The 13,549-nt window shown below is 45.7% G+C and overlaps 1 protein-coding gene across 4 annotated transcripts in view; it reads left to right on the top strand.

The window, feature by feature from the left end:
- adamts9 (ADAM metallopeptidase with thrombospondin type 1 motif, 9) overlaps window positions 1–8,083 on the top strand; it is a 46,577-nt gene extending 38,494 nt beyond the window's left edge. For 2 of the 4 annotated variants that reach the window (XM_081705550.1, XM_035520134.2), the window contains 10 exons: window positions 1,229–1,399; window positions 1,884–2,078; window positions 2,273–2,402; window positions 2,857–2,951; window positions 3,224–3,318; window positions 3,588–3,721; window positions 5,095–5,186; window positions 6,210–6,314; window positions 6,844–6,937; window positions 7,183–8,083. In XM_081705550.1, coding sequence (XP_081561676.1) covers window positions 1,229–1,399; window positions 1,884–2,078; window positions 2,273–2,402; window positions 2,857–2,951; window positions 3,224–3,318; window positions 3,588–3,721; window positions 5,095–5,186; window positions 6,210–6,314; window positions 6,844–6,930 — 1,104 coding nt within the window. In that variant the 3' untranslated portion in view covers window positions 6,931–6,937; window positions 7,183–8,083. Of the gene's footprint in view, window positions 1–1,228; window positions 1,400–1,883; window positions 2,120–2,272; window positions 2,405–2,856; window positions 2,952–3,223; window positions 3,319–3,587; window positions 3,722–5,094; window positions 5,187–6,209; window positions 6,315–6,843; window positions 6,938–7,182 lie in introns of those variants that run through there. The other 2 variants (XM_081705549.1, XM_081705551.1) reach the window with 2 other exon arrangements.
- Window positions 8,084–13,549: the final 5,466 nt, after the last annotated feature.

Below are 13,549 nucleotides of genomic sequence, written 5' to 3'. Positions count from 1 at the left end.
ATCGACAGCCAAGAAAAATCGCCCAACAAAACGTTTTAACCCAAATCCGACTTGGAAATAAGTGTTCTCTTCGACAGGGAAAAAAAAGAATTTCGCTACAAGCAAAAGTACATGTCATGCTTTTATGGGAATTTTGTTAAGACCCTTCCTGGGATCTGTGGCTGGATAATCTGTCTTTGATGTTCGTTTAAATAATCTCTCAACAAACTCTTAGAAAGTGCTGGCAGAAGTTTGGAGCTGTGTTTGTATACGTGCGTGACTGTGCGACCTCGGCTTCTAGGACCTCTGGGAAATGCCTGGTGATGTCAGTGGAGCACAGTCAGGAGTGTTGAGTGAGAGTGTTGGGACTGTGGGGTGCAGTGTGGGGATAGCCCTCTCATCACAGTACGGACAGAAGACAGCATGCGTTGGCATGGATCAGAGTGAAAGGTGTATGGAGACCAGATGGTGTGTCCGTAAGAGCTGACGCGGCTTACGGCGGGTGTGACGCGTGAGGCGTAAGGGCATAACTCAAGTGTGTTTGGACCAAGACAGACACACCGACAAACACCATGCAAAAATCAAGTGCGTAGTGCAATACAGTGGAAATGTAATGACGGGCCTTATATCCTCTCTCTCAAAACCCCAAGCACACATTTAGACATTCAAAGATCTGCTAAATACCCACATTCAGACAGTCCCTAAATACCTACCCATATTCATATGACCACATTTAGACATTCAAAGATCTGCTAAATACCCACATTCAGACAGTCCCTAAATACCTACCCATATTCATATGACCACTAAATACCCACATTCAGACGACCCCTTAATATTCACACTCGGATAATTTAAAGCCCTCTTAGCTGCTTGTGTGTGTGTGTGTGTGTGTGTGTGTAGAGCAGAGTTCACTGGTCTTCCACCGAGAGCGCTGCACTGTGTCATGCTGTGTTCACCCTGCCCTTACACACCCATCTAAACTCATGATGGGCTTAACGCAATCAGTTAACACATAAGATGATCAAAGTGTGTGAGGGGGGTTCCTACTTCCAACACAAAGTTCATGGGAGCTCAGAGCTGGACCTGAGACACAGTACCTTACATCACTGGCCTCTATACAAACAACTTACTAACTGTTAAAAAGTCCTGTTGGCTATGACGAGAGTCAGACGAGAGGACTGACCTACGACCCTGATGGACTGTGATCTCAAGGCACTCTGACCCGTGTTAACCCTTGTCCTTCCAGTGCAGCGCATCGTGCGGTTCTGGACACCGGCGCCGGACCGTGGCGTGTCTGAGCCTTGCTGATGAGCAGGTCCACAACGCGCACTGCGCAGAAGACCTGAGACCGACGGACGTGGAAGTGTGTAACACACAACCCTGCGAGTTCATCTGGGTCACGGGGGAGTGGACAGAGGTGAGGAATGAGGGCTGAGTCAGACGTGCAGGGCAGTAGAGTCAGCTGTGCGGGGCAGTAGAGTCAGAGGTGAAGTGCCCACAAGAACTGGAACTATGCTGATGGAAAAATCTTGACTCAGAGGCGTGTGTGTGTGTGTGTGTGTGTGATAGATACAGTGAAAGAAATAGGGACAGTTACAGTGATAGATGCAGGGATAGGTGCAATGATAGATACAGTGATAGGTGCAGTTACAGTGATAGGTGCAGTGATGGATACGGTGATAGATGCAGTGATACGTTGATAGATGCAGTGATGGGTGCAGTGATGGGTGCAGTGATGGATGCAGTGATGGGTGCAGTGATGGTGCAGTGATAGGTGCAATGATGGGTGCAGTGATGGTACAGTGATAGGTGCAATGATGGGTGCAGTGATGGGTACAGTAATAGGTGCAGTGTTTGTTGTGAATTGTTGATATTTGTGTGTTTGTTGTCACTCTTCTCAGTGCTCAGTCACCTGTGGGCGGGGCTACAGGCAGAGGCTTGTGTCCTGCAGTGAGGTGCATGCTGGGATTGAGAATTATGAGTATGGCCACCAGGCGTCATCTGGCTGCCCCGGCACCCCACCCGAGAGCTACGTCCCCTGCATCCTGGATCTCTGCCCTCCCACCCCCACCTGGAGAGTGGGCATCTGGGGGCCAGTGAGTGCTTCTGCCCCATCATTCTCCAACACCACCCAAATGTGGGTGAATATTAATTATAACATATAACATATGTAACATATATATCTCTCTATGCTGTATTTCAATTTTATCATATCAGTGTTGGTTGCCCATTTTAAAATGTCTTACGTGTGTGTGTGTGTGTGTGTGTGTGTGTGTGTGTGTGTGAACAGTGCTCCATGAGCTGTGGCCAGGGCTGGATGGTGCGTTCAGTGCAGTGTGTTTCAGCTGAAGGGGATGTCAGTGATAAATGTCCCCCCACCTCCAGGCCAGAGGGGCAGAAGACATGCAGTAACCCCTCCTGTAAGTGCGCATCCGCCATAACACCCTAGAGGAACCTAACCCTGTCTAAACCTAACCCTATCCTAACCCTAACCCTGTCTAAACCTAACCCTATCTTAACCCTAACCCTGTCTAAACCTAACCCTATCCTAACCCTAACCCTGTCTAAACCTAACCCTATCCTAACCCTAACCCTGTCTAACCCTGTCTAAACCTAACCCTATCCTAACCCTAACCCTGTCTAACCCTGTCTAAACCTAACCCTATCCTAACCCTAACCCTGTCTAAACCTAACCCTATCCTAACCCTAACCCTGTGAAAATTAGCACAACAAATATACCTACATGCATGACCTGAATTGAATAGTATCTCTTTCTCTCTCTCTCTCTGTCTTTCTCTCTGTATGTGTCTCTCTTTCTCTCGCTATCTCTCTCTCTCTTTCTGTCTTTCTCTCTCTCTCTCTCCCCTCCCCCAGGTTATCTGCCCTCTAGCTGTAGGGAGGTGCAGGTTCAGTCTGGTGTTGTGTCTGATAGTGAGCAGATCCTGAGTGTGCAGGGCAAAGCTGTTCAGGTCAGACTCTCCTACCACATGTGTTCACCACCAACCACGTGCACATCTGTTTATACAAGTGCACACACCTGCTCACACACGTGTGCTGGACTCATCTGCTTGCACACGTGCGCATTGCACATTTACTCACACAAGGACACATCTACTCACATTGGTGCATTTTTCTTTCTGGGTGTCTTCTCCCTCCCTCTCTCTCTCTCTCTCTCTCTCTCTCTCTCTCCCTCCCTCTCTCTCTCTCTCTCTCTCTCTCTCTCTCTCTCTCTCTCTCTTAGATCTTCTGCTCAGCGATGAACACAGACAGTCCAGCAGAATACATCACTCTCACGACGGGAGAGCAGGAGAACTTCTCTGAGGTTTTTGCATTCAGGTAAAAAAAAAAAAAGCCAAATTGAATTTCCAAAAAAACAAATACAGAAAAGTGTTGTTTAAAAAGAAAATAAAAAAATCTGTGTTATTTTAGCGTCAGACTTGGAAGTGACTGTGTTGGTTTAAGTGTATTTACAACTGCCAGACACAAAATGCAATGCACACTTCATTCTTATTTCAATGTTGTTGTTGTTGTTATTATTATTATTATTGTTGTTGTTGTTGTTATTGTTGTTATGGCTGTTGATTTCTGTGGTTAATCTGGTCCAGGCTGGAGGACCCCACACAGTGCCCATTAAACCTGAGCAGAAGAGAGGACTGCGCGTGTCGGAGGGACTACACAGCATCCGGCCTGTCCACATTCAAACGAGTCCGACTGGACCTCAGCCGGATGGCCATCGTCAGTGAGTCCGAGCTCTGCTGCCTCCTTTCCCATCCCATGCAGACATGCCAACATTCATTCACTAGAGCATTTCTGCGCTCCATGTGTATTTGAGCATCTGAGCTGTAATCCAGGACAGATTGGCCACTGCCCCGTCCTTGTGGATCTGTTTGATGTAATCCCACATAATCTGATTCACTAATCTGCTCAGGTCTGCGTGTCAGGTCTGCGTGTGAGGTCCGTGTGTCAGGTCTGTGTGCATGGTCTCTTGTAGCCACGGTTATTCAGTGCCACAGACGTCTTTGCATTTGGACACACACACACACACACACTGCTGATCTGGAAAGCGTTACCTCATTTGCTGTGCACCACATCTGGAGGAAGGAGGTAGTCTGGACTTCGCTAACCTCGCTGAACTCCCCAAACTTGAAACCTCTCAGCTAGTCTTACTGCACAGTCTCCATCTTTCAGCATGGAAATATGACAGACGCCTACTGAACCGTTCAGTCGGAAAAAAAGGATTCTGTCTCTCGGGTTTGGTGTAGTATTACCATCCACGCTGCATTAACATGCGGACTCGCATGAGAAGAGTTAATTAGTGTGGGTCACATCTCGTCAGCGACCCGCTGTCCAAACACAACCTCGCTAATCCCAGCCACCTCGCAGTCGCCGCGGCCATGCTAGAAAGTCGTGTTCACACGTACGTCACAGTCTTGCTGCTTTGATGAGAAACGGGTCTAGGTGAGACCTCTCGTCGCATGATTAGATTAGGGGAGAGAGAGAGAGAGAGAGAGGATGCCTAAATATAACATATGGTTCACACTCCAGAAAACTACAGGAAATAACTGAGTTGCAGGGTCGGGCCGGGCCGGGCCGAGCGGCAGTACTGCACGCCCTCGGGGGTGGGTTGGGACTGTGGCCCAGGGCCTGCTGGCATGCAGTGGGAGCGTGTGCTAAATGGGACGTGATGTACAGTGCCAATGCATTGAATAATTACCACTCTGTCTAACATCAGCGATCAGGCCTGCACAGTGCCCTGAGTCTAGCACAGACCCTGACCCCGCCCTCGCCCATGACCAAACCCCCACCTCTGACCCCGCCCCTCTGCGCCTCTGACCCCTCCCTTGGCATGTCTGGCTGAGGGTTTAATTAAGTCCGAGCACAAATGAGTTAATGGTTTTAAAATAGCAGTTCATGACCATTAAACCCGCCCACAGTTATAAGGCAAGGGGTCGATTGGTTGAGATGGCCTTTGTATTCCGTAGGGCTGTCCTTATGACACAGATGGAGTGCAAGCATCGCCATGGAAACAAGCGTCCAAGCTGAAGTGATGTGACTACACCACATCCACTAACACCAGTATCAGTATTAGTGATTCCTCTGTGTGTCTCTTAGTCACAGACTGGAAGTACGCATTCACTCACGAGGGCCACAAGGTCCCTTTCGCCACTGCGGGAGACTGCTACAGCGCCGCCCAATGTCCACAGGTGGGTATTACACTCCATAAGCAGGACTGGGAACATGTGAGTACAGAGGCTTGCACAGAAAGACAGAAATCACAAGAGAGAGAGAATTTAATAGAGTGACAGATATGTGAGAGGTGTGTGTGTGTGTGTGTGTGTGTGAGATTGTCCTCTCTGCCATATCTTTACCGTGCCCTGTCTCTAAAATAGCAGACGGCTGCCCAAGCACCACGCAAGCTGTCACACTTTAAAACCATCAGACCGTGCAGGTGCAGCCAATCAGACAACTCGGTGACTCACTGAATCTGCTTCTGTTCCATTTCTCCTCCTTTCGGGCTCATTGGCCTCCTGTCTCTCTCTATCAATCTATCTCTCCATCTCTCTCTCTCCTGTCTCTCTCTCCCTCTCACTCCCCCTCTTTGTCTATGTGTCTCTCTCTCTCTCTACCTCTCTCACTCTCCGTTCCACACTTGTTCCTGGGTCTGGACGGGGGTCAGCCTGCAGACAGTTGTCACCCCCAGGCTTTGGTCCCGCTGAGACCACCCTCTTTCCTCAGCCTGTCCCCTTTCTCGGATCTCCAGATGCAAAGCGCACATCCGCACATCACAGATGGATTTCGGCGTATCTGGCGTAAATCTGCACATTCACGAAATGTTTCGGTGTACTTCTACATATGCGCATTGTTGTTGTGAGTCCCGTGTACACTGTGTGCAACAGTAATGTTCTTTATATCTGAATAAGATTTTGCTGGGGTTTTTGGCCTTTAGGAAGAACTGACAGCACACACGCAGCCAAAATATTGTTCATGCTCTATATCTTCCCGTGAAGGAAAACCCGTGTTAGTGAAATGTCATTTAACCGAGCGGTTTCACATCCTCCGTGTTCACTAGCGCGATGGGTGTGCATTTTGCGTTATGGTCCTGAGCACGCCAGCATGGAAGTGCAGGGCCATGTTCAGCCGTGCGAGACGCTTGCTTTTCTGCTGCGTGCCAGTGCCATCTACTGTTGAGTCTGTTGAGAACGCGCACTGCCTCTGTTCTCCTCCAGGGCCGATTCAGCCTCAACCTGGCGGGAACCGGCTTCCAGGTGGCCGAAAACACCAGCTGGGTGTCCCAAGGCAACTACGCTGTAGCAGATGTCCACAAGTCTCAGGTATGCTGCCCGCCATTCCTGATCGCTAGAGCCGTAAACCCAGCTGTAGGGACTGCAGAGGGCCGTGCCCGGAGATGCGTCTGTCCAGTGAGGTCGCTGACGCTCACTGGATAAGGACAACGGACTTAATGTTGCTGCTGCTAACACCCTACGAAATGTCCTTCTGTAGGGCTGAGTCCTGGACTTTATATACAACATGCTTCTTGTTTCCTTTTTTGGCAGGCAGTGTAATAGCTAAAGACTCCATCATTTGCACAGCTCACGCTGGATTTACTAACCTTGAAGTTCTTAGGCTGCTTCTGTTATACATAGTTAAACACAATCTAAAGAAAATGCAAAGATACATGCCTAACAAAAGTGCCTTTAGGGCTTGTTTTCAATATTTTTATATTGCGAGTGATGATTTGGTTGTGTATAATATATGTGTGGCTCTCAGAACGTCAGCAGTATCGCCCAGGAGGGGTGGAAGTCTTTATTCTATTTTCCGTGTATTAGCTTTTTTGAGGTGCAGTTTCTCTCTTGTCCTCAGGATGGCAGCAGAGTGACAGGAACGTGTGGCGGCTACTGTGGCAAATGCACTCCGTCCAGCTCAGGCGTTTTCGTCCAGGTCACATGATGCCCAGGTGGGATGACATTTTTAAGGTGTTTTGTTGTTGTTTGTAGTTTTTAGAGTTTGCTCGGTCATGTTAGGCCATCTTTAAGATTTCATTTTCATCTTATATTTACTTGGGAAATAAAGCACGCTCGGAGTCAGCGTGGCTCTTCGAGGGTTTTCATTTTAAAATCAAACGTTTGCCTGCTACGAGAGCATCCTGGAGTTGATCCGCAGTGTCTGCCTCATTTTTATTTATTCTTTTTTTTGTGGTAGTTTTTCTTGAGGACTCTCTCTGCTGTCCCTCTCTGTGGTGCCAAAGAAAATGAAGAACTTCCACCAAATGTCTACTGTACATTTGTAAATGATTGAGTTGTATGTAATGTACAAAATGTGTTTATTTATTATAATCCACATTTATTTTTATACTGTATAATAATTTATGTGCTACATTTATTTGAACATTTTTGCCTGTTCACAGTGCACGACATAAACCGTTAAAGAAAGGTAATGATGCCATTGTTTAAAGCAGCTTGCTCGCAGATCTAGTGAGGTGTGTAGTTCTTTAGTAGTTCTTATGCACGGCGAGTCGTGCGTTGTGGAGTGGCGTGCGCGGGACCGTCATCCAGTAAGATCCTGTCTGAAACTGAAACGTTCGGTGTAAAAACCCTCAGACAGACCGTAGTGATCCTAAAAAGTGACTTTAATAAATGAGCTGTGTCTTCAACAAAAGTTCTGTGAGTTATAGTTCCCACAGCCCTGACCCTGTGGTTGCTTGATCTGGTAGGTGGAGGTGTGGGGAGGGGTGGTGGGTGGAACTGGGGCGTGACTCTAGTGGTGGGTGGAACTGGGGCGTGACTCTGTAGTGGTGGGCAGGACTAGAAGTACATCGTCGTGTTTTTTGTTATTGTTTTGTTAAGGTTTACGTCCACGTTGGGCAGGTCATTTGAAAAGTTTATTTCAGGTTAAAGACTTTTTTACAGCAAGCAGCTGTTGAAATCGACATAGTGGGCAGCTCTTGGTGAACACTGAGAAATCGGGCTGGAAACATGACCTTGGGTGTGTGGAGTTGGACCTATGGGGCGGGGCTTAGCTTGGGTGTGTGGAGTTGGACCTATGGGGCGGGGCTTAGCTTGGGTGTGTGGAGTAGGACCTATGGGGCGGGGCTTAGCTTGGGTGTGTGGAGTTGGACCTATGGGGCGGGGCTTAGCTTGGGTGTGTGGAGTAGGACCTATGGGGCGGGGCTTAGCTTGGGTGTGTGGAGTTGGACCTATGGGGCGGGGCTTAGCTTGGGTGTGTGGAGTAGGACATAGGGGGTGGGGCTTATCTTGGGGTTGTGGAGTTGGACCTATGGGGCGGGGCTTACCGTGGGTGTGTGGAGTTGGACCTATGGGGCGGGGCTTAGCTTGGGTGTGTGGAGTTGGACCTATGCGGCGGGGCTTAGCTTGGGTGTGTGGAGTAGGACATAGGGGGTGGGGCTAATCTTGGGGTTGTGGAGTAGGACCTGGTGTGTGTGTGTGGGGGGGGGGGTTAGCTAGGGTGTGTGGAGGAAGAGCTGAAGGCGAGGTTAAGCTTGAGTGTGTGGAAACCATAGTCATATCATAGGCAATGTTTCTTAAATATGAGCGCTTTTTAGGGAAGAGACACTCCACGGCAAGATAATATGCCCTAGGAGTGCTAGAAAGCAAGCCTGTGACATGGTCATTTGTCAAAAGACAGATTTGAGGTAATGACTCAAATTGACGCACTAATTAAAGCGTCATGCACTGTGCTTCGCCCCAGCCCCCGAGTACGTCCACTGCGTGGTAGTTAACCTCGGAAAATCTCTGTGCTTTGACTGTTTTTGTGGTTTTTTTTGTGTATTTTCAGAATACCTCACAAATGCTGTGCTTCTCTCTTTGTATTCTGTAGTTGTGCTTGTACTTACTTCTTTGTGATTTTGTCTCTTCTGACAAAATTATTATTTCTGGTTGTATTATTTTTATAATCTAGATACCAGGGTACAGCCTCTGTAATTTTGTTTTATTTTCCATGCTGATATAGAAGATAGATGTGTTTGTGTTGGGTGTTCCTCTGAATTCCTCTGATATTTACATTCTGATGTATTGCTGCGTCTAATGGTTCTATGAATATGGCTAATAAGTGTGTTAGAGGGGTCATCATTGCCTAGTGTCACTGTGAATTGTGAAACACTGGGATATAACCCCATTAAGGGTAGTATAACCCCATTAAGGGTGGTATAGCCCCAGTCAGAGGTGAGGAGTATAAGATCTGGATCCACTGTATAAATGATTCTTTGTGTTTGTGTTCTTAGCAAAACGTCATACCTGCCTTAACTCAAGAGATGGTGCTATTTACATTAGTTTATTTAATTATCATGTTAAATTAGGATAATTAATCATTAACATGATCATTAAATATTCATATTTAAGAAGCCTTACAATGTTTTTTTTTTCATGACATCCAACATTCACACTGATAATGAAAAGATAATTCTGGTCTTCCTTATGAAGTTCAGCCCATCCACGAAGAGGATCAAAGCTACAGGAGTATCTGCAGCATGTGTGTGCTGCACATGTTCATACATTACGGTTGTTATGAGAAATTAGCCATGAATGTGTCTGACTTTTCCACTATTTGGTCAGTGACTTTTGCCCAGTAATTTGAACCCTGGCGGTCTTGGCAGACTCCGCCTCTGTGGGCAGACTCCGCCTCTGGCTGTGTCATCTTCAGGACACTGAAGACATACCTTCTCTGGTGCTCACTCTCATAAAGGTCGTGGAACTTTCCTTTATTTTGGACAAGATCCTGATGACGTGCACAGCGCCGTTTGAAGGACCCGACTCAGACGCAGGGCTACGTGTTCCCTTCGTAGTGCGCGTGCCGTGTGCTGTCCAGTATGCCGATATAACTGGTTTACAAGTCTCTGTCGGTCCTGTGGAGGCTGGATGCAGTGTTCTGCGTTAACGCTCCCATTACGGCAGTGATAGGATCATTCATTCATATCTCCTTTTTTACTGATGTGCAGGTAAAATATTTTGAAGCAATATTAACCAAGCACATGGGATTTTTGTATTTATTACATTTAGAGGTGTATTTAAATTTTTTAATGAATTTATTGACATTTCTTTTTATGTCTGGATTAATCTGCCAATGTTTTTAAGCCAGTGTTCATATAAGCCTGTCTGTCTGTCTGTCTGTCACATCCTGCCTTGTAAACCCAGTTTTGTAGTCATACAGATTTGCAATGTTATGATTCATATATTGGATCACATAAGGGAATAATGTTAATGCAAATAAAACCAAACATGACGTGATCTGTTGGTTTCTGTGAGATCTCTCTTTCCCCCTAACGCTAGCATGTTGGAGTAGAACCTCCTGGGCTATGTTCAGGAAGCCGTGTGTGTTCTCGCAGGCCTGGCCGTGACGCTTCTCTGGTGCAGTATGGGTAAATCCTCCTTCCTGCCTCCCTCCCTGACCTTTTATTGAACCACACACTCCTTTAATGAACCACACACACCTATAATGAACCACACACTCCTTTATTGAACCACACACTCCCTTAATGACCCATACACTCCTTTAATGAACCACATACTCTTGTAATGAATGACACACACCTATAATGAACCACACACTCCTTTAATGAACCACACACTGCTTTAATGAACCACACACTCCCTTAATGACCCATACACTCCTTTAATGAACCACATACTCTTGTAATGAATGACACACACCTATAATGAACCACACACTCCTTTAATGAACCACACACTGCTTTAATGAACCACACACTCCTTTAATGAACCACACACTCTTTTATTGAACCACACACTCCTTTAATGACCCACACACTCCTTTAATGAACCACATACTCTTGTAATGAACCACACACTCTTTTATTGAACCACACACTCTTTTAATGAACCATACACTCCTTTAATGACCCACACACTCCTATAATGAACCACACACTCTTTTATTGAACCACACACCTATAATGAACCGCACACTCCTATAACATGACGATTCTGTTGTTCTTGCTGACGTCTCCTGTCTTTGAGAGCAGCAGGGTCACCCGTGATGTACTGATGCAGGTCCTGATCACCTTCACCATGGCAACCCCACTCACACAAGGGCAACTTGAACAAGTCCCGCAAAACATGCAGGTATCTGATTAGCCAGAGTCCTGCAGTCCTGTACTGGTTATCAGACACAAGTGCTTCCTGAAACTGCTTTATATTAGTCTGGTATTAGTCACCCGGTTCATACAAAACATACCCCACTTGGCCATGTGGGGGTGCTAGACTAAGTGCATTAAAGATTAGATGGAGGCAGAGATAAATATTCTCTAGCTGAATCTTTAAATGACTACACAATACTGTACCTACGGAGTCTGATTATAAATAAGAATATTGGTTTGTGAAATATCAATAGGAATTGCTTGTGGCTATAATGTTAATATTTTACCCTAAAGTGTAGTGTAAACATACAACAGGTTATTGTATGTGTTGAGAAGAAATTGCTTTAAAGATGGTATTTGGGGTGTGTGTGTGTGTGATTGCATTTGTCTATGTGATATTTCTTTTGGTTGTCTGTAGTAATGTGTCTGCACAAGGTCTGAACACAACACAAATAGACTCACCAGTACACACATGCCCATGCACAACCCCATGGAATGGTTTCAGACTCCAGTGATTTTCAAATACATTCCCAGACATTCCCATCGAGATTAAAGGAATTAATTCACTTCCTATTTAGGTCCAGACCTTCACCTTTGCACTGGGTTGTCACATGGGACCCTCCAACTTTTCTTGGCAGTTACAAGAATTTTCATTTCACATTTAATTTCCCCAAACGTGTCACAATCTATTTGTCTTTCCATAAGCCTATCTGTTCATTACACTGCGTTTCTTTAGGAGATATCTGTGATATCTGTACAGCGCTTTGGCTTTCCTTAGGAGATATCTGTACAGCACTCTGGCTTTCTTTAGGATATATCTGTAGAGTACTTTGGCTTTCTTTAGGAGATATCTGTACAGCACTCTGGCTTTCTTTAGGAGATATCTGTAGAGTACTTTGGCTTTCTTTAGGAGATATCTGTACAGTACTTTGGCTTTCTTTAGGAGATATCTGTACAGCACTTTGGCTTTCTTTAGGAGATATCTGTAGAGTACTTTGGCTTTCTTTAGAAGATATCTGTACAGTACTTTGTCTTTCTTTAGGAGATATCTGTACAGTACTTTGTCTTTCTTTAGGAGATATCTGTACAGTACTTTGGCTTTCTTTAGGAGATATCTGTACAGTACTTTGGCTTTCTTTAGGAGATATCTGTACAGCACTTTGGCTTTCTTTAGGAGATATCTGTAGAGTACTTTGGCTTTCTTTAGGAGATATCTGTACAGCACTTTGGCTTTCTTTAGGAGATATCTGTACAGCACTTTGGCTTTCTTTAGGAGATATCTGTACAGTACTTTGGCTTTCTTTAGGAGATATCTGTACAGCACTTTGGCTTTCTTTAGGAGATATCTGTACAGCACTTTGGCTTTCTTTAGGAGATATCTGTACAGCACTTTGGCTTTCTTTAGGAGATATCTGTACAGTACTTTGGCTTTCTTTAGGCGATATCTGTACAGCACTTTGGCTTTCTTTAGGAGATATCTGTACAGCACTTTGGCTTTCTTTAGGAGATATCTGTACAGTACTTTGGCTTTCTTTAGGAGATATCTGTACAGCACTTTGGCTTTCTTTAGGAGATATCTGTAGAGTACTTTGGCTTTCTTTAGGAGATATCTGTACAGCACTTTGGCTTTCTTTAGGAGATATCTGTACAGTACTTTGGCTTTCTTTAGGAGATATCTGTACAGCACTTTGGCTTTCTTTAGGAGATATCTGTACAGTACTTTGGCTTTCTTTAGGAGATATCTGTACAGCACTTTGGCTTTCTTTAGGAGATATCTGTAGAGTACTTTGGCTTTCTTTAGGAGATATCTGTACAGCACTTTGGCTTTCTTTAGGAGATATCTGTACAGCAATTTGGCTTTCTTTAGGAGATATCTTTGAGTTAATGTCAACAAGCAGATTCCAGAAGCCCAGCGAGCACTGCCACTGCGTGGGTGTAAGGACGAGAACCAATGTACATAAATGTCCACACATAATGCTAGCTCTGCCTTGCTTTATGAAGGTGGACCCTGATGGACTCCTGCTGGACATAAAAGATTTTCCCACTGAAACTGATCACTAGAAACCCTGAGTCTGCACCCGGTCTCCACTCATGTGATCCCTTCTACCCTACCATAATAGCAAGTGTTGTTTGGGACATCCACTCTACATGAACTAAAGGGGAACTTAACTGACACCCCCATAGCCTGCCGGGATGAGTCAAGAAAATGTCTGCATCCAATAATAATAAATCTATCTGATAAACGATGGATAGGCATTCCGTGCGTGCGTGCACGCACTCTCTCTCTCTCTCTCTCTCTCTCTCTCTCACACACACACACACACACACACACACACACACACTCTTCATATTAGCTCTGAAGGTTTACGAGGTGTCCGTGTGGTTTATAGGTAGTGCATTGTAACGGCATTGGCTGAGATGAGGCGGGGAGGGATCCGGAAAGCCATCGTTACCGTT

Source organism: Electrophorus electricus, chromosome 22 (assembly GCF_041902795.1).
Source record: "Electrophorus electricus isolate QZ-2024a chromosome 22, ASM4190279v1, whole genome shotgun sequence".
Lineage (NCBI taxonomy): Eukaryota > Metazoa > Chordata > Actinopteri > Gymnotiformes > Gymnotidae > Electrophorus > Electrophorus electricus.
Note: the sequence above shows the minus strand (reverse complement) of the source record. Positions and strands in the feature narration are given on the sequence as shown.